The sequence below is a fragment of the Lithobates pipiens genome, unplaced genomic scaffold (genome assembly GCF_037356315.1).
Source record: "Lithobates pipiens isolate NorthernLeopardFrog02 unplaced genomic scaffold, aLitPip1_a1.2 Scaffold_22, whole genome shotgun sequence".
NCBI classification, from domain to species: domain Eukaryota; kingdom Metazoa; phylum Chordata; class Amphibia; order Anura; family Ranidae; genus Lithobates; species Lithobates pipiens.
The window spans coordinates 45,917,706-45,937,806 of NW_027507784.1; the positions used below are offsets into that span (position 1 = coordinate 45,917,706).

The 20,101-nt window shown below is 43.6% G+C and overlaps 1 protein-coding gene across 3 annotated transcripts in view; it reads left to right on the plus strand.

The window, feature by feature from the left end:
- The window catches only part of LOC143923724 (uncharacterized), a 101,371-nt gene that overhangs the window by 60,315 nt on the left and 20,955 nt on the right, over positions 1-20,101 (plus strand). For 2 of the 3 annotated variants that reach the window (XM_077447536.1, XM_077447537.1), the window contains exons 7-8: positions 3,589-3,918; positions 7,991-8,062. In XM_077447536.1, the coding sequence (XP_077303662.1) occupies positions 3,589-3,918; positions 7,991-8,062 (402 nt within the window). The remainder of the gene's footprint in view (positions 1-3,588; positions 3,919-7,990; positions 8,063-20,101) is intronic. The other variant, XM_077447538.1, reaches the window with a different exon arrangement.

The following is a 20,101-nucleotide window of genomic DNA, read 5'->3' on the forward strand; positions in this document are numbered from 1 at the left end:
GTGTCATTTGTGCAGGGAAAAAAGTCTTTTAAAATCACTTGCGGCTAAATTGTCGGGTCTCCGTAATACAGAGAACACTCAATGAGTGTTCTCTGTATTAGCCGACAATTCATTCATTCATTGATAAAAAAAAAAAAAAAAGCGTGGGGGTTCCCCTAAATTCAATTACCAGGCCCTTCAGGTCTGACATGGATATTAAGGGGAACCCTGTGTCAAATTTAAAAAAAAATTGACGTGGGGGTCCCCCTAAATATCCATAACCAGACCCTTCAGGTCTGATATGGATATTAAGGGGAACCCTGCATCAAATTTAAAAAAAAAAATTGACGTGGGTCCCCCTAAAAATCCATATCAGACCCTTTATCCGAGCACGCAACCTGGCAGGCCGCAGGAAAAGAGGGGGGGACGAGAGAGCGGCCCCCCCTCCCTCCTGAACCGTACCAGGCCACATACCCTCAACATTGGGAGGATGCTTTGGGGGTCTGTGACCCCTCAAAGCACCTTGTCCCCATGTTGATGAGGACAAGGGCCTCATCCTCACAACCCTGGCCGTTGGTTGTAAGGGTCTGCGGGCGGGGGGCTTATCAGAATCTGGAAGCCCCCTTTAACAAGGGGACCCCCAGATCCCGGCCCCCCCCCTGTTTGAAATGGTAAGGGGGTACAAAAGTACCCCTACCATTTCACAAAGAAAGTGTCAAAATGGTTAAATAAGACAAACACACTTTTGAAAAATTCCTTTATTAAAAATAAAAAAAATAAAAAAAAGATTCCAGCGGTGCTAATCCACTCTTGCTATCCAGCGACGGATCTCCGGGGTCCAGCGATGGATGATCATATCCAGCGACGGGGGATCTCTCAGTCCAGCGCTGTCCATACATCCTTCTTCTGTATCCATTGCGGAGACACTGCAGAGATCTCAGCGCTGACGTTTCTTATATTAGGAGGGCGGGCCCCCCGTCACCTGACCCCGCCCCTCTGACGCTGGAGAGGGAAGCCAGGGGTTCTCCAGTGACGTGTGGGTGACCCCGCCCCCTCTGATGTAACGCAGGTTTCCGTTACATCAGAGGGGGCGGGGTCACCCACACGTCACTGGGGAACCCCTGGCTTCCCTCTCCAGCGTCAGAGGGGCGGGGTCAGATGACGGGTGGCCCCGCCCTCCTAATATAAGAAACGTCAGCGCTGGGATCTCTGGACTCAGTGTCTCCGCAATGGAGACAGAAGAAGGATGTATGGACAGCGCTGGACTGAGAGATCCCCCGTCGCTGGATATGATCATCCATCGCTGGACCCCGGAGATCCGTCGCTGGATAGCAAGAGTGGATTAGCACCGCTGGAATCTTTTTTTTATTTTTTTTATTTTTAATAAAGGAATTTTTCAAAAGTGTGTTTGTCTTATTTAACCATTTTCACACTTTCTTTGTGAAATGGTAGGGGTACTTTTGTACCCCCTTACCATTTCAAACAGGGGGGGGGGGCGGGATCTGGGGGTCCCCTTATTAAAGGGGGCTTCCAGATTCTGATAAGCCCCCCGCCCGCAGACCCTTACAACCAACGGCCAGGGTTGTGAGGATGAGGCCCTTGTCCTCATCAACATGGGGACAAGGTGCTTTGAGGGGTCACAGACCCCCAAAGCATCCTCCCAATGTTGAGGGTATGTGGCCTGGTACGGTTCAGGAGGGAGGGGGGGCCGCTCTCTCGTCCCCCCCTCTTTTCCTGCGGCCTGCCAGGTTGCGTGCTCGGATAAAGGGTCTGATATGGATTTTTAGGGGGACCCCCACGTCAATTTTTTTTTTAATTTGATGCGGGGTTCCCCTTAATATCCAAATCAGACCTGAAGGGTCTGGTATGGATATTTAGGGGGACCCCCACGTCAATTTTTTTTTTAAATTTGACACGGGGTTCCCCTTAATATCCATGTCAGACCTGAAGGGCCTGGTAATTGAATTTAGGGGAACCCCCACGCTTTTTTTTTTTTTTTTATCAATGAATGAATGAATTGTCGGCTAATACAGAGAACACTCATTGAGTGTTCTCTGTATTACGGAGACCCGACAATTTAGCCGCAAGTGATTTTAAAAGACTTTTTTTCCTGCACAAATGACACTTTGTGCAGGGAGAGTTCTAAGCACCAGAAACATGCGCCCCTTCACAGGCATACTATAGATACCCCCAGCTACGAAATTTAAAGGAATATTACACTTTTATTGTTTCACTTTAATCATTATTAAAATCACTGCTCCTGAAAAAACGGCGGTTTTTAAAACTTTTTTTTGCATTGATCCATGTCCCCTGGGGCAGGACCCGGGTCCCCAAACACTTTTTAGGACAGTAACCTGCATATTACCCTTTAAAATGACCACTTTAGATTTCTCCCATAGACTTGTATAGTGTGTTCCGGCTTTTCGAATTTTCTGCGAACAGCCCAAATTGTTCACTGTTCGCTGAACAGGCGAACAGGCAATGTTCGAGTAGAACATGAGTTCGACTCGAACTCGAAGCTCATCCCTACTGGTTGCTGACCAGCCGTTGCAGTTTTACTGTGGCAGAAGGGCATGGCTGGGTGAAACAATGTTACCTTACGTTTATCTTACCTTTTGGCCACTAGGCAGTGTGTGTCCAGAGTCGATGCGAGTGCCCGGCGAGCGTGATGACCGCCGGGCACCCGCGATCGATCGTGACAGAGTGAGAACTGGGATCTGTGTGTGTAAACGCACAAATCCCGATTCTTTCTTTCAGGGCAGAGGAGACAGATCGTGTGTTCATACAAAGTATGAACACCAATCTATCTCTTCCCCTAGTCAGTCCCAACCCCCCCCCACAATTAGAACACACCTAGGGAACACAGTTAACCCCTTGATCGCCCCCTAGTGATAACCCCTTCCCTGCCAGTGACATTTATACAGTAATCAGTGCTTTTTTCTAGCACCGATTGCTGTATAATTGTCAATGGTCCCAAAAATGTGTCAAAAGTGGCCAATTTGTCCGCCGCAATATCGCAGTCCCAATAAAAATCGCAGATCACTGTCATTACTAGTAAAAAAAAAGAATAATAAAAAACTATTCCTTTTTGTAGTAAGCTATAACTTTTGCGCAAAACCAATCAATATATACGCTTATTGCTATTTTTTTTTTTTTTTTTAACCAAAAATATGTAGAAGAATACAGATCGGCCTAAACAGTTTTTTTGAAAAACGTAGGATGTTTATTATAGCAAAAAAGTTAAATAAATAATAAAAACCGCAGAGGTGATCAAATACCACCAAAAGAAAGCTCTATTTGTGAAGGGAAAAAAGGACATCAATTTCGTTTGGGTACGGTGTCGCATGACTGCACAATTGTCAGTTAAAGCGACGCAGTGACATATTGCAAAAATGGCCTGGTCATTGAGCAGCCAAATCTTCTGGGGCTGAAGTGGTTAAAAATTGTTTTATGGTAATTACATATAGAGGGTGAAATTGTGTATGTGTGGGTGTGTAATTGTATTAATATATAGTACATTCCCTGTGACTGCAGACATAGGTAGGGAATGTCACAGTATTTGTTTTGTGTGCTATTCCATTCACTGACGTTGAGTCTGAATTTCTACAGCAGAGCTGCTTGATCCAGAAATTGGAGAAATAAAGGTACCAGAACTGACAGAAGGAGAACTTGCCGAACTGGAGTGCAAAATATACAATTATGCCACATTATCATATACAGTTTTGTGGCTTCAAAAGTTGGAAGATAAACTAAAATTTGTAAAGCTGAACAAAGCTATAAAAAGAGATGAAACATCTAAAGACCAAAACACCTACATAGCAACCCTGACTTTGTCCGATGTCCAGATGTCAGATGATGGATCAGAATACATCTGCAGAGTGCAATGTTCAGATGCATGGTCTATCATAGAGAGAAGTACAGGACCAATACGAGTCAAAGGTGAGCAAAGCCAACATATTTTATAGAAACCCCATAGTGTAGTTGCACATAAACACCATGAAGAGTTAGCATTTGGGTCATTATAGAGTAGTTTTGTATTATAATGATTTAAGTGACTCTATCGACACAAGATCACTTACAGTAAAAACAGCTGCTCTGTAACGGAAGAGACACCATTATTACCTTTTATACAGTGTGTGCCTTAATGCCTGCTACTTTGCTGTTCTCTATCCATAATCTGTTTTTGGAGCATCCTATTCAATTCACTCAACCCTATCCCAGTTCTCTAAAAAATAAAATCAACAACATAAAAGGACACCCTAAAGCCTTGTGCACACGATCGGATTTTCTGCAGGCGATACGTCAGTCTTTTGTCCGAAGGTCGTTGGCCAGCAACTTGTCTTGCATACAAATGGCAAGTCAAGGCAAGAAAACATGAACGTAGTGACGTACTAGACGTGCTACGAGATTACAAAGAGGAAGTTCAATCATCATGCGCCACGCTTTGGGGTCCTGTAAGGGCTTACCTAGGTTGGAGTCCATGGCGCATAGATGTACGCTCACCCTTGAAAATACACACAGCCCACGGTAACAAGGAGATAAGCTACCGGGGCTGTGAATCTGTGTACGGGGGCTTGACAGGACTAGCCAAGGGACAGTCGAGGTAAAGCCGCAGTCAGGGATTCCAGAAGTCAGGATAACAATAAACAAAGCCAGGCTCTGAAGCCGGAGTCAGTCTTGGAACACTGGCAAACATGAGAAAATGAACTGACAAAGTCCTCAGAGTGAGAGGATTTTATACCCAGTTAATCAGGTAACCTGCTTAAGCCGATCCAGGAGTGACAGGTACAAAGTATTGCCCACAATGCTTCATGCTAAACTAGGCATGGATTGAAAGCAGGCTGAATGGAACTGAGGTGTGGCTCAGAGGTAAAGAGACAGGGGAGCAAGAAGAGATAGTCATGAGTTCTGCAAGGCACGGTAGAAATTGTGACAGCTCCTTCTGCTAATTTCGTGTTAGTAGAAGTTTGGTGAGTGTTGATTTGCGCTCGATGCGAGCATACGAGCGGATGTCTGTGATAGGCAGAACACTCAATTTCCCAGCAGTCAGTGGTCCGCCTATCACGGACATCCGCTCATCCTCATACTACGGACGAGGATGAGAGGATGTCCGTGATAGGTGGAACACAGACTGCTGGGAAATTGAGTGTTCCGCCTATCACAGACGGAGGCGCGGCTTTTGAATAGTAGAATGGCCGCCATCTGTCTGCTCGACACGCTGATCGGGCAGACAGACGGCGATGACTCGAGTATAAGCCGAGGGGGGCACTTTCAGCCTCAAGAAAGAGGCTGAAAATCTCGGCTTATACTCGAGTATATACGGTAATCTTATGTATGTATTTAACACCAAGTCATTAAGGAGAAATGTGAACTGCGCCTGGGTGATCAATGCAGCTGTCAAAATCAAGGGAGCTTTATTTAAAGTGTTTGTAAAGGTAATGAAAAACAAAACAAACATGTCTATACTTACCTTCTCTTTTTGGGTCCGCCGCCAGCGCTCCTGGCCCCTCCTCTCTGTACAGTGGCCTCTCTGCACTTGTGTGTGCTCACACCTGAGTCCCTCTGCTACATTCGTTGACACAGACAGGACTCGGCGCTACCCCCTGCTTCCTTGTTACTGTACTGGCTTTGATTGACAGCACAGGGAGCCAATGGCTCCCTTTGCCCCAGCAAAGCCAACAAGACCTGGAAGAGAGGGGAGAAACGATCTGCCAACGTGAACGGCGCTGGATCGAAAGGGGTCTCGGGTAAGTAAGGGGAGCTGGGGGGGGGGGGCAATGCTGACACCTAACCATTTGTTTACCCTTTTAAAATGTATATCATCAGGATAACAGCACTGTTGGAGGAGAAGCTGTTTGTTTATACTTCTCCATTTATACAAAGAGTTATGCCCTGTACACACAATTGGACTTTCCACCAACAAAACCATGGATCTTTGTTCGAAGGATGTTGGCTCCAACTTGTCTTGCATACCCACGGTCAAACAAATGTTGGCCAACAATTCTGAATGTGGGAACGCGGTGATGTACAAGACGTACTATGCGCAGAGAAAAAGGAAGTTCAATAGCAAGTGCGGCTCTCTCTGCTTGATTCCGAGCATGCGTGAACTGTTGTGCGACGGACTTGTGTACACACGATTTGACTTTCCGACAACAACGTTTTGTTGGCGGAAAATTTGATAACCTGCTAGCCAACATTTGTTGGCGGAAATCTGACAGCAAATGTTTGATGGAACATGCACACGGTCGGACTTTCCGACAACAAGCTCACATCCAACATTTCCCATCAGAAAATACAACCGTGTGTACACGGCATTACTATTGTAATAAAATTGCAAGTATAGGGTTTCTAGTGCTTAATACTTGTCTGTAGCTATATAACAGTAAATGTGATGGACTATGTCCTCCCACATATAAATGCCAGTGTGCTGAGTGAAAAAAAAAATACATATGTGTCTGAAAAAGGTATGTGTGCAAATCTTATCATATAAACCAATAGGTTTGTAAAGTGCTTTAGTGCAAATCACATATGAAATCAATCATATATATCCCAAAATTCCCCCACAAATATGACAATAATAGTGATTCTTAATAAAGTCCAAAAAAGAAAAAACAATAAAAAAGGTGTATATGAAAGTCTCTTCAAGCTATCTTTATAACGTTTTCTTTATGTGTCCACATATGATCAGGGGCGGACTGACAACTCATGGGGCCCCTGGGTAATAGTAGATTATGGGGCCCCCGGGCAATAGGAGAAGATTATGGGGCCCCCAGGCAATAAGAGATTATGGGGCCCCCAGGCAATAGGAGATTGGGGCCACACAGTATACACACACAAATACAGTATACACACACACAGACACACAATATACACACACACACACACACACACACACACACACACACACACACACACAGAATACACATACGCACACTGAAAAGGTACTGGAGAGGCGAGGCAGCTATAATCTTGGGATTTTTAAATAAACGCAGATTTTTACATACTGTCTCAGGTTTAATTGAGGCTGGCAACCCTGATGGGGCCCCCTAGTGGCATGGGGCCCTCAGGCAGTGCCCGAGTGCCCGAATGGTCAGTCCGCCCCTGCATATGATCCACTACCATAAATGTCCTAAATTTACTCACCGAATCTCATTGCTGGTCAGGTTATAAACCAGCTCAAAACAGAGCTATCCTCTGCAGTGATCTTTGTAGTGCAATCCCCTGCTGTTTCCCAATTCGACAACGATCTCTCATGCCACGTACACACGACCGGACTTTCCATCAGAATAAACTCTGAGGGTCTTTCCGTCGGAGTTGCGCTGAAATGGACTTGCCAACACATGATCACACTAAAGTCTGTTCGTTTAGAACGTGATGACATATGATGGGACTAGAAAAGGAAGTTCAATAGCCAGTAACTAATAGCTGCCCTTGCGACAGATTTGGTCTGTCGGAAAGGCATACAGGCAAACGGTTTTCCCAATAGGAATTGATTCCGTCGGAAAGATTTAAAACATGTTCTATTTCTAGGTCCAGAATGTTTGAAGAAAAAAAAAGTCCGCTGAAGCCCACACACGATCGCAATATCCGATGAAATTATTCCGTCTGACCTTTTCTGATGGAAAGTTCGGTGGTGGATACGCGGCATTAGTAGACTTGATCGTATCAATATAGGAGGAAGAAGCTTTAGATGACATAAAATGTTTTTGGGTGGAGCTCCGCTTTAAGAATTGTTACATAGAAACCACACTCTTAAAAATTTTAGTACAATAGTAACTCTTTATTTGAATAAATAGAGAAGTATAAACAAATAGCTTCTCCTTGCACAGTGCTGTCGTCCTGATAATACCCCCCCCCCCCCCCCCAAGTCATGCCTGTAAAGGTCGAATATAGTTTGGGATGTATCTCGGATGGTTAACACCTGTAATAACAGTATTTAATATATCAAGTTTTTTTTTTGGTTTTTTTTTAACATGCCTTTGTTTTTATTTTCTCCACTCACCTGTCAAAGCAAACCAATCAGCAAATAGAACCAGAAGAAATGGTCCTGAACATTTAGAGCGACTGCTTTCACCAAATAGAGGTACAGTAGTTTTAGCAACATCATCTCTTACCAACCATAAAACACTAGAGAATGATCAGTTGCATGAATAGGCAGCCCAGTGGGCAGGTGAGTGCTTACAGCAAGATGATAATAGCTTAGTGTTGTCAGTCTGAATGAGGAAGTACTGTTACTGGCAGGATCTCCAGCTAATAAATATATTCACAAAAATCAATTAACTTAACCACTTGCCACCCACACTATAGCCGAAAGATGGCTACAGTGCGGGCTATAATTGCTGGGAGGGCATCCATAGACGTCCTCCTGTTCTCACGCTTCCGGGCAGTGCCCTTTGTGATAGCCGAGTCCGTGAGATTTGACTGATCATAGATCGGGTAAAGGGCCATATCATAGCAGGCCCTTTTCCATGTGATCAGCTGTCAGCCAATGACAGCTGATCACGGAAATAAACAAATGCCGGTTATCGTTTTTTTTCCCCCTGTTTCAAGGAAAAAGAAGCTGCAGCTGCTGTTAGATGGACATCGGTACCGATCATGCTGCAAATCAGTGCCATTCAGTGCCTGCCAATGCCACATATTAGTGCCCACCAGTGATACCTATCAGTTCCCACCAGTGCCCCCTATCAGTGCTGCCAATTAGTACCTCATCATCAGTGTTACCCATCAGTGCTGCTTACCAGTGCCCATCAGTGCAACTTATCAGTGCTGCCTCATCAGTACCCATCTGTGAAGGAGAAAAATGACCTGTTTGCAAAATGTTACAACAAACTATGAAAAACATCGTTTTTTTTTCAAAATTTTCGGTCTTTTTTGTTTGTTTAGCAAAAAATAAAAACCTCAGTGGTGATTAAATTCCACCAAAAAGAAAGCTCTATTTTTGTGAAAAAAAATTATAAAAAATGAGTTTGGGTACAATGTTACATAACATTGTCATTCAAATTGTGAGAGCTCTGAAAGCTGAAAATTGGCCTAGGCAGGAAGGGGGTACAAGTACCCAGTATGCAAGTGGTAACATAGTTGGTGAGGTTAAAAAAGACACAAGTCCATCCAGTTCAACCTATGTGTGTGATTATACATATGTCAGTATTACATTGTATATCCCTGTATGTTGTGGTCATTAACCACCTCAATACCGGGTACTTAACCACTTAACAACCGCCCATTGCCAATTAACGGCTTCAGGGCGGTTGTTTAACTCTGAGAGGCCGTTAATTAACGGCCTCCCAGAATTCTGCTCTCGCGCGCCCCCTGGGGCGCGCACACGAGAGCATCCGTGACCGCTGGGTCCAGTGGACCCGGTGCATCACGAATCACGGTAAACGGCCGCTCATCGCGGCCGTTTACCACGTGATCGCTCCGTCAAATGACGGAGTGATCACTTGTAAACAAGCCGGCGTCATATTATGACACCGGTTCCTCCCTCCCCCTCTCTGTACCGATCGGTACAGCGGAGGGGGAAGAGATCGGTGTCAGCAGCGATGTGGGCTGCATCTGCAGTGCCCACATCGCTGCTCACCGAAAATTAACCCCTCAATTCCCTGCCAACACTCTGCAATGCCCTGCAACACTCCGCAATGCCCTGCAACACTCCGCAATGCCCTGCAACACTCTGCAATACTCTGCAACACCCTGCAACACTCTGCAATACCCTGCAACACTCTGCAATACCCTGCAACACTCTGCAATACCCTGCAACACTCTGCAACACCCTGCAATACCCTGCAACACTCCGCAACGCTCCGCAACGCTCTGCAATACCCTGCAACACTCTGCAATACCCTGCAATGCTCTGCAATGCTCTGCAACACCCGCCAATACCCTGCAACACTCTGCAATGCTCTGCAACACCCGCCAATACCCTGCAATGCTCTGCAACGCAATACTCTGCAACACCATACTCTGAGATACCCAGCCATACTCTGAGATACCCAGCCATAGTTGGTGATACCCTGCAATACCCAGCCATAGACATCCCCCCCCCTCCCGCCGCCCTCCGGTGCTTCTACCGAATCGCTAATACGATCAAAGCCAGAATCTTTTTTTTTTGTTCAGGCTTCCCAGCTTAGAGGTGAGATGCGGGGTCTTATTGACCCCACATCTCACTGTAAAGAGGACCTGTCATGCCATATTCCTATTACAAGGGATGTTTACATTCCTTGTAATAGGAATAAAAGTGATCAAAAAAATTATTTTTGGGGAAAAAAATGTCAAACTAAAATAAATAAAGTAAAATGAACAATAAAAAAAAAAATGTTTTTTTTTAAAGCGCCCCTGTCCCCATTTGCTCGCATGCAGAAGCGAACGCATACGTAAGTCCCGCCCACATATGAAAATGGTGTTCAAACCACACATGTGAGGTATCGCTGCGAACGTTAGAGCGAGAGCAATAATTCTAGCCCTAGACCTCCTCTGTAACTCAAAACATATAACCAGTAAAAAAAAATTGAAATCGTCGCCTATGGGGATTTTTAAGTAGCGATGTTTGGCGCCATTCCACGAGCGTGTGCAATTTTGAAGAGTGACATATTAGGTATCTATTTACTCAACGTAACTTCATCTTTCACATTATGCAAAAATTGGGCTAACTTTACTGTTTCCAAAAAAAAGCATTCGAGAAATTACTGCGCAAATACTGTGCGAGGTAAAAAGTTGCAAAGACCACCATTGTATTCTCCAGGGTGTTTGCTAAAAAAACATATATAATGTTTTGGGATTCTATGTAATTTTCTAGCAAATAAATGATGATTTTTACATGTAGGAGAGAAATGTCAGAATTGTCCTGGGTGCTCCAGAACGCCTGATGGCGCTCCCTGCATGTTGGGCCTCTGTATGTGGCCACACTGTGTAAAAGTCTCACACATGTGGTATCGCCATACTCGGGAGTAATAGCAGAATGGGTTTTGGGGTGTAATTTGTGGTATGCATATGCTGTGTGTGAGAAATAACCTGATAATATGACAATTTTGTGAAAAAAAAAAAGTAAAAAAAATCTTGATTTTGCAAAGAATTGTGGGAAAAAATGACAACTTCAAAAAACTCATCATGCCTCTTACTAAATACATTGAAATGTCTTCTTTCCAAAAAGGGGTCATTTGGGGGGTATTTGTACTTTTCTGGCATGTTAGGGTCTCAAGAATTGAAATAGCCCGTCAGTACTTCAGGTGTGATCAATTTTCAGATATTGGCGCCATAGCTTGTGGACTCTATAACTTTTACAAAGACCAAATAATATCCACCAATTTGTACTTATTTTTACCAAAGATATGTAGTGGTATAAATTTTGGCCAAAATTTATGAAGAAAAAATTACTAATCTGCTAAATTTTCTAACAGAAACAAAGAAAAATTCATTTTTTTACAGAATTTTCGGTATTTTTTCTTTTATAGCACAAAAAATAAAAAACCCAGCGGTGATTAAATACCACCAAAAGAAAGCTCTATTTGTGTGAAAAAAAGGACAAAAATTTCATATAGGTCCAGTGTTGCATGACTGAGTAATTGTCATTCAAAATGCGAGAGCACCGAAAGCTGAAAATTGGTCTGGTTATTAAGGGTGTTTAAGTGCCCAGTGGTCAAATGGTTAACCACTTGCCACCCACCCTATAGGGAATTGACGGCGGCAAAGTGGTTTCATAATCCTAACCGGACGTCATATGATGTGATTAGGATTATGAGCCGCTGCGCGCCCCCGGGGGCGCGCATCGCGGCGATCGTTGTTGCGGGGTGTCAGTCTGACACCCGGCAACTACGATCTCGGTAAAGAGTCTCCGACGGAGACTCTTTACCATGTGATCAGCCGTGTCCAATCACGGCTGATCACAGTGTAAATGGGAAGAGCCGGTGATCGGCTTTCCCTCACTTGCGTCTGTCAGACGCGAGTAGAGGAGAGCCGATCGGCTACTCCTCTGACAGGGGGGGTCTGTGCTGATCGATTATCAGCACAGCCCCCCCGAGGATGCCCACACTGGACCACCAGGGACACCACTAGACCACCAGGGAAAAGGTAATAAAATCCATAATCCTCCCTAGACCACCAGGGATGCCAGTCAGCACAATGGGTGCCAATCAGTGCCCATAATGGATGCCAATCAGTGCCCACAATGGGCATCACTGATTGGCATGCATTATTGTTTGGCACTGATTGGCATCCATTACTATAACACCGATGCCGCCTATGAGTGCCCACCTGTGCCGCCTATCCATGCCCATCCGTGCCGCCCATCCGTGCCAGCTATCGGTGCCAATTTGTGCCACCTATCAGTGTCCGTCTGTGTCGTCCATCCGTGTCGCCCATCCGTGTCGCCCATCAGTGCCACTTCATTGGTGCCACATTGGTGCCCATCAGTGCCACCTTATCAGTGCCCATCAGTGTAGTCCCATCAGTGCCCATCAGTGAAGGAGAAAACGTACTTATTTTCAAAGTTTTGAAACTGAAACAAAAAAAAACATTTTTTTTTTCAAAATTTTCGGTATTTTTTTATTTGTAGCGCAAAAAATAAAAACCGTAGAGGTGATCAAATACCACCAAAAGAAAGCTCTATTTGTGGGAAAAAAATGATAAAAATTTCATTTGGGTACAGTGTAGCATGACCGCGCAATTGTCATTCAAAGTGCGACAGCGCTGAAAGCTCAAAATTGGTCTGGGCAGGAAGGTGTTTAAGTGCCCTGTATTGAAGTGGTTAAACACCTTCCTGCCCAGACCAATTTTGAGCTTTCAGCGATGTCGCACTTTGAATGACAATTGCGCAGTCACGCTACACTGTACCCAAATGAAATTTTTATCATTTTTTTCCCACAAATAGAGCTTTCTTTTGGTGTTATTTGATCACCTCTACGGTTTTTATTTTTTGCTAAACAAATCAAAAAAGACCGAAAATTTGGAATAAAATAATGTTTTTGTCTTTGTAAATAAGTATGTTTTCTCCTTCACGGATGGGCACTGATGGGCACTGATAAGGCAGCACTGATGGGGCTGCACTGACGGGCACTGATAAGGCAGCACTGATGGGCACTTATGAGGTGGCACCAATGAAGTGGCACTGATGGGCATGGATAGGCGGCACAGATGGGCATGGATAGCCGGCACAGATGGGCATGGATAGGCAACACTGATAGGTGGCACGGATGGGCACTGATTGGCATCCATCAGCACAAAACATTACAATACAATGTCGCCTATCAGTGCCAAACAATAATGCATGCCAATCAGTGATTCTCATTGTGGGCACTGATTGGCATCCATTGTGGGCACTGACTGGCATCCATTGTGGTCTAGGGTGGCATACCTAGTGCTGGCCATCCCTGGTGGTCTGGTGGCATCCTTGGTGGTCCAGTGTGGGCATCCTGGGGGGGGCTGAGCTGATTGAGGAAAAGCCAATCACCGGCCATTCCCATTTACACTGTGATCAGCCGTGATTGGACAAGGCTGATCACGTGGTAAAGAGTCTCCGTCGGAGACTCTTTACCAAGATCGTAGTTGCGTGATGTCAGACTGACCCCCAGCAACAACGATCGCCACAATGTGTGCCCCCGGGGGCACGCAGGGGCTCAAAATCCTGAGGATGTCCTATGACGTCCAGTCAGGATTTTGAAACCACTTTGCAGCCGTCATTTGACAATTGGCGTGCGGCAAGTGGTTAAGGTACCCATTTAATACTTTTTTTGAATTTATCAATGCTCCCTGCTGAAACCACTGCTTGTGAAAGAATTCCACATCCCCACCACTCTGGCAGTAAAGAACCCTCTTCGCAGTTTCAGGTTAAACCACTTTTCTTCTAATTTTAGTGAATGGCCACGTGTCTTTTTTAAATTATCGTTTTATCTCTGGAGTTGATCCCCTTTTTAACCACTTGACCACTGGGCACTTAAACCCCCTTCCTAACCAGATCAATTTTCAGCTTTCGGTGCTCTCACATTTTGAATGACAATTACTCAGTCATACAACACTGTACCTATATGAAATCTTTGTCCTTTTTTTTTTTTTTTTACACAAATAGAGCTTTCTTTTGGCGGTATTTAATCACCACTAGGTTTTTATTTTTTGCGTTACAAAAGAAATTTAGCAAGTTAGTAATTTTTCTTTATACATTTTGGCCAAAATTTATACTGCTACATATCATTAGTAAAAATAAGTACAAATTGGTGTATATTATGTGTTCTTTGTGAAAGTTATAGAGTCCACAAGCTATAAGCTATGGTGCCAATAGCTGAAAATTGATCACACCTGAAGTACTGATGGCCTATCTCATTTCTTGAGACCCTAACATGCCAGAAAAATACAAATACCCCCCAAATTACCCCTTTTTGGAAAGAAGACATTCATTTAGAAAGAGGCATGGTAAGGTTTTTGAAGTTGTTGTAATTTTTTCCCACAATTCTTTGCAAAATCAAGATTTTTTTTTCTTTTTCCACAAAATTGTCATATTATCAGGTTATTTCTCACACACAGCATATGCATACCACAAATTACACCCCAAAACACATTCTGCTATCACTCAAGAGTATGGCGATACCACATATGTGAGACTTTTACACAGCGTGGCCGCATACAGAGGCCCAACATGCAGGGAGCGTCATCAGGCGTTCTGGAGCACCGAGGCCAATTCTGACATTTCTCTCCTACATGTACAAATCATCATTTATTTGCTAGAAAATGACATAGAACCCCAAAACATAATATATGTTTTTAGCAAAGACCCTAGAGAATACAATGGATTTCCGTTGCAACTTTTTATCTCGCACGGTATTTGGGTAGCAATTTTTCGAAGGCATTTTTTTGTCAAAAAAACGTTTTGTGCTTTAAAAAAAAAAAAAAAACAAGTTAGCCCAATTTTTTTGCATAAAGTGAAACATGAAGTTACGCCGAGTAAACAGATACCTAACATGTCACCCTTCAAAATTGCATATGCTCGTGGAATGGCACCAAACTTCGCTACTTAAAAATACCCATAGGTGTTCATAGTTTCATAGTTAGTAAGGTTGAATAAAGACACCAGTCCTTCCAGTTCAACCTGAGTGAGTGTCTACAATTGTCCCTATCCCCATACATTGCACACTCACATCTGTCCCTACACTCAATAAACCCACAAAGGTGACGCTTTAAAATTTTTTACTCATTACATGTTTTGAGGTACAGAAGAAATCTAGGGCCATAATTATTGCTCCCGCTCTAACGTTCGCAGCGATACCTCACATGCATGGTTTGAACACCGTTTGCATATGTGGGCGGGACTTACGTATGTGTTCGCTTCTGCATGCGAGCACATGGGGACAGGGGCGCTTTAAAAAAAAAAAAATTTTTATTGTTCATTTTACTTTATTTTAGTTTGACACTTTTTTCCCCAAAAATATATTTTTTGATCACTTTTATTCCTATTACAAGGAATGTAAACGTCCCTTGTAATAAGAATATGGCATGACATGCCCTCTTTAAGCCCCATACACACTATCAGATTTTCTGCTGAGTTTTTCCTTCAGATTTACCAAAACCATGTAGTGCAAGGGCCTGCCTGATTGCATACACATTGAAACTCCTAAGGTTACTATTAGGTCCACAAAAGTGCTATTCAAGTTATTGTTCCAGCAGCCTCTGTTTTGTCAGTTTAAATAGGGACAGGCAGGAAGCTGTGTGTGAGGCAGTGAGGGATAGTCAGTTTAAACAGTAGCTGTTACTATTAGGTCCACAAAGGTTCTTTTCAGGACTGGTATGGTAATAGGCTTGTACACGTATAATATTCTTTCTTCCAAATATAGAAAGAATATTATACTTGACTGCTGCCCTTCTGCTGCAGTAGTACTTTATCAGTATAGGGACTGAGGTACAGTCTGCTAATCATTCACAACCTACTTGTTCCACAAAGGTCCTTATAAGGACTGGTAAGGTATAGGGTACTACAGTACATAGGGTTGAGTGAGGTACAGTCTGCTATTCCTTAACCACTACAGCCCCGGACCAATTAAGGACCAGAGGTCTTTTTCCAATTTCGCACTGCGCTGCTTTAACTGGTAATTGCGCGGTCATGCAATATTGCACCCAAACGAAATTTGCGTCCTTCTCTTCCCACAAATAGAGCTTTCTTTTTATGGTATTTGATTGCCTCTGTGATTTTTACTTTTTGCGATATAAATGGAAAAAGAGCGAAAATTGTGAAAAAAAAGATATTTTCTTCTTTTTGTTATAAGAAAAATCGAATAAACTAAATTTTAGTCATACATTGACGGCAAAATTTATTCAGCCACATGTCTTTAGTAAAAAAAATGTCAATAAGCGTATATTTTTTGGTTTGCGCAAAAGTTATAGCGTCTACAAACTAGAGTACATTTTCTGGAATTTACACAGCTTTTAATTTATGACTGCCTATCTCATTTCTTGAGGTGCTAAAATGGCAGGGCAGTACAAACCCCCCCCCCAAATGACCCCATTTTGGAAAGTAGACACCCCAAGGAAATTGCTGATGGGTATGTTGAGCCCATTGAATATTTATTTGTTTTGTCCTAAGGGATTGAATAATGACAAAAAAAAAAAAAAATTTTACAAAAAGTTGTCACTAAATGATATATTGCTCACACATGCTATGGGCATATGTGAAATGACACCGCAAAATAAATTCTTCTGCTTCTCCTGAGTACAGGGATACCACATGTGTGGGACTTTTTGGGAGCCTAGCCACGTACGGGACCCCGAAATCCAAGCACCGCCTTCAGGATTTCTAAGGGCGTACATTTTTTATTTTACTCCTCACTACCTATCACTACCTATCACAGTTTTGAAGGCCATAAAATGCCAAGATGGCACAAAACCCCCCCAAATGACCCCATTTTGGAAAGGGGACACCCCAAGCTATTTGCTGAGGGCCATGTTGAGACCATTGAATATTTTTTTTTTGTCCCAAGGGATTGAATAATGACAAAAAATAAATTTTTTTTTTTTTTTTACAAAAAGTTGTCACTAAATGATATATTGCTCACACATGCCATGGTTATATGTGGAATTGCACTCCAAAATATATTCCACTACTTCTCCCGAGTATGGAGATACCACATGTGTGGGACTTTTTGGGAGTCTAGCCGCGCACGGCACCCCGAAAACCAATCACCACCTTCAGGATTTCTAAGGGTGCAAATTTTTGATTTCACTCCTCACTACCTATCATAGTTTCGAAGGCCATAAAATGCCAAAATAGCACAAAACCTCCCAAAATTACCCCATTTTGGAAAGTAGACATCCCAAGCTATTTACTGAGAGGCATGTTGAGTCCATGGAATATTTTATATTTTGCCACAAGTTTCGGGAATATTACAAACTTTTTTTTTTTACACAAAGTTGTCACTAAATGATATATTGCTCACACATGCTATGGGCATAAGTCAAATTACACCCCAAAATAAATTCTGCTGCTTCTCCCGAGTACGGGGATACAACATGTGGGGGACTTTTTGAGAGCCTAGCCACGTACGGGACCCCGAAAACCAAGCACTGCCTTCCGGATTTAAATATAAAATGCTACCAAAAAAAACTGTTAGCGATCGCAGGGATCAGGCCTGACTCTGCGATCGCTGCAGTTATGTGTTTAGTGTTTTGTAAGTGACAGTGATCGATCGATACTGCACTTGGGTGGGCTGGACAGAGGGGCAAAACGCAGGTGCTAGCAGGTATCTGGGCTGATCCCACTAACAAAGCGTTTTTTTGGAACCCTGAACTGCTGGGGACGCTAGTATAGATCTGATCAGATCAGATATTGATCTGTTCAGATTCTATACCACTACAGGAGGTTTATGCTTTGCGTGCGGGTGTTAGCGGAACTGGCACTAACCTCGCGCTGCCTGGGGCGACGCAGACCCTGACCCTAAAACCTAATTGATATCACCCGCCGGGTGATCAGGGGGTTAAAACTTTATTGGGTAATAAATGGTGGGTGCCCTGATGCTATAAAAAGCAAACTAACCAGAGTCACCCGTAACACTTATATGGTGATCAGTGGTGAAAGGGTTAACTAGGGGCAATCAGGGGGTTCAAATTTTTATTAGGTAGTATATGGGGGTCCCTGGCACTATATAAAAACCTGACGGGGAACCTAAATAACTAACTGGCTAACCAGCGTCACCAGTGACACTTATACTGTGATCGCTGGTGAAAGGGTTAACTAGGGGCAATCAGGGGGTTAAAACCATTATTGGGTAGTATATGGGTGTAGCTAACGCTATAAAAACCTGGCGGTGACCCTAAAAAAATAACTAGCTACCTAACGACACTAGTGATACTAATGCAGCGATCAGAAAAAAGATCGCTTAGTGACACTGGCAAAAGGGGGTGAAAGGGTTAACTAGGGGCAATCAGGGGGTTAAAACCATTATTGGGTAGTATATCGGGGTACCTAGCGCTATAAAAACCTGGCGGTGAACCTAAAAAAATAACTAGCTACCTAGCGACAGTAGCGACACTAATGCAGTGATCAGAAAAATGATCGCTTAGTGACAGTGGCAAAAGGGGGTAAAAGGGTTAACTAGGGGCAATCAGGGGGTTAAAACCATTATTGGGTAGTATATCGGGGTACCTAGCGATATAAAATCCTGGCGGTGAACCTAAAAAAAATAACTAGCTACCTAGCGACAGTAGCGACACTGATGCAGCGATCAGAAAAATGATCGCTTAGTGACACTGGCAAAAGGGGGTGAAAGGGTTAACTCTAGGGGCAATCAGGGGGTTAAATCTTTATTGGGGGTGATAGGGGGCTACCCTGGACCTAACACTAACTGCCCTGACAGTTTTAACTTTTACAACTGACACTGAATGCAGTGATCAGTAAAGAAATGATCAATGCAATCAGTGATACTGTGACTGGGGGGGGGGGATCGGGGGGCGAATCGGGGGGGTTTGTGTACCTATGTGTCAGTGTAGTGTTTTGGTGTACTTACATTTAGTCGTCAAAAAGACCGCCCCGAGGAGACTGACATCACTTCCTCCTTCCTGTGTAAACAATACACAGTGGGAGGAAGCTCGTCATTGGCCAGGAGCGATCCAGAGGGGGTGTCCAGAAACCAACGGCCATCCCCTCATCACGGATCACTCCTGGAGGGAACCGGACTGCGGTATCCAGCGGGAGGGGGTCCGATCGGACCCCCCACCCGCTGGAAGGCAGGCACGTACATGTACGTGCTTGTGCCTGCCTGTGCCATTGTAATGACGTACATTGGCAATATGGCGGTCCTTAAGTGGTTAAGGACTGGTATAGGTCCACAATACATAGGGTTGAGGTGCACTACTGCTGACTGCTGCCCTTCTGCTGCAGTAGTCCTTTATCAGTATAGGGACTGAGGTACAGTCTGCTAATCATTCACAACCTACTTGTTCCACAAAAGTCCTTATAAGGACTGGTAAGGTATAGGGTACTACAGTACATAGGGTTGAGTGAGGTACAGTCTGCTATTCCTTAAGGACTGGTATAGGTCCACAATACATAGGGTTGAGGTGCACTACTGCTGACTGCTGCCCTACTGCTGCAGCAGTCCTTTATCAGTATAGTATAGAAGTTTTCCCCTTAAAAAAGGCGGGACTTTTTAGGCATAGACTGTGACACCATTTATGGTTTAGTAAAAATGTAAAAAGATAAATTTATTTAAACATAAAAGAAAAAGCAGATTATATATTGACATACATTTCCAAAGGGAGAAAGGGACACATTACTTCCTCCATGTAATCATATTAGTAAAAACAAAAACATTGAAAAATTATTTCCTAATTGTTATTCCAAAAGAACAGACTCCTATCACATTGTATATAGGCATATTCACAAATTATACAGACAAACTCTGCCTGAGTTTGTCTGTATAATTTGTGAATATGCCTATATACAATGTGATAGGAGTCTGTTCTTTTGGAATAACAATTAGGAAATAATTTTTCAATGGGGTTTTTTTCACCGCGCCAGTGGCTGCTCATGTGCGACGCATGCAGACTTCTGCGGCCATTTGAAGAGATCACCAAACTGGTCAGTCGCAGTCATGGTGCCATCAGTGACATGGTACCTTATGCCTTCTTTATGGAGCGTGCATTGCGTCGTGTC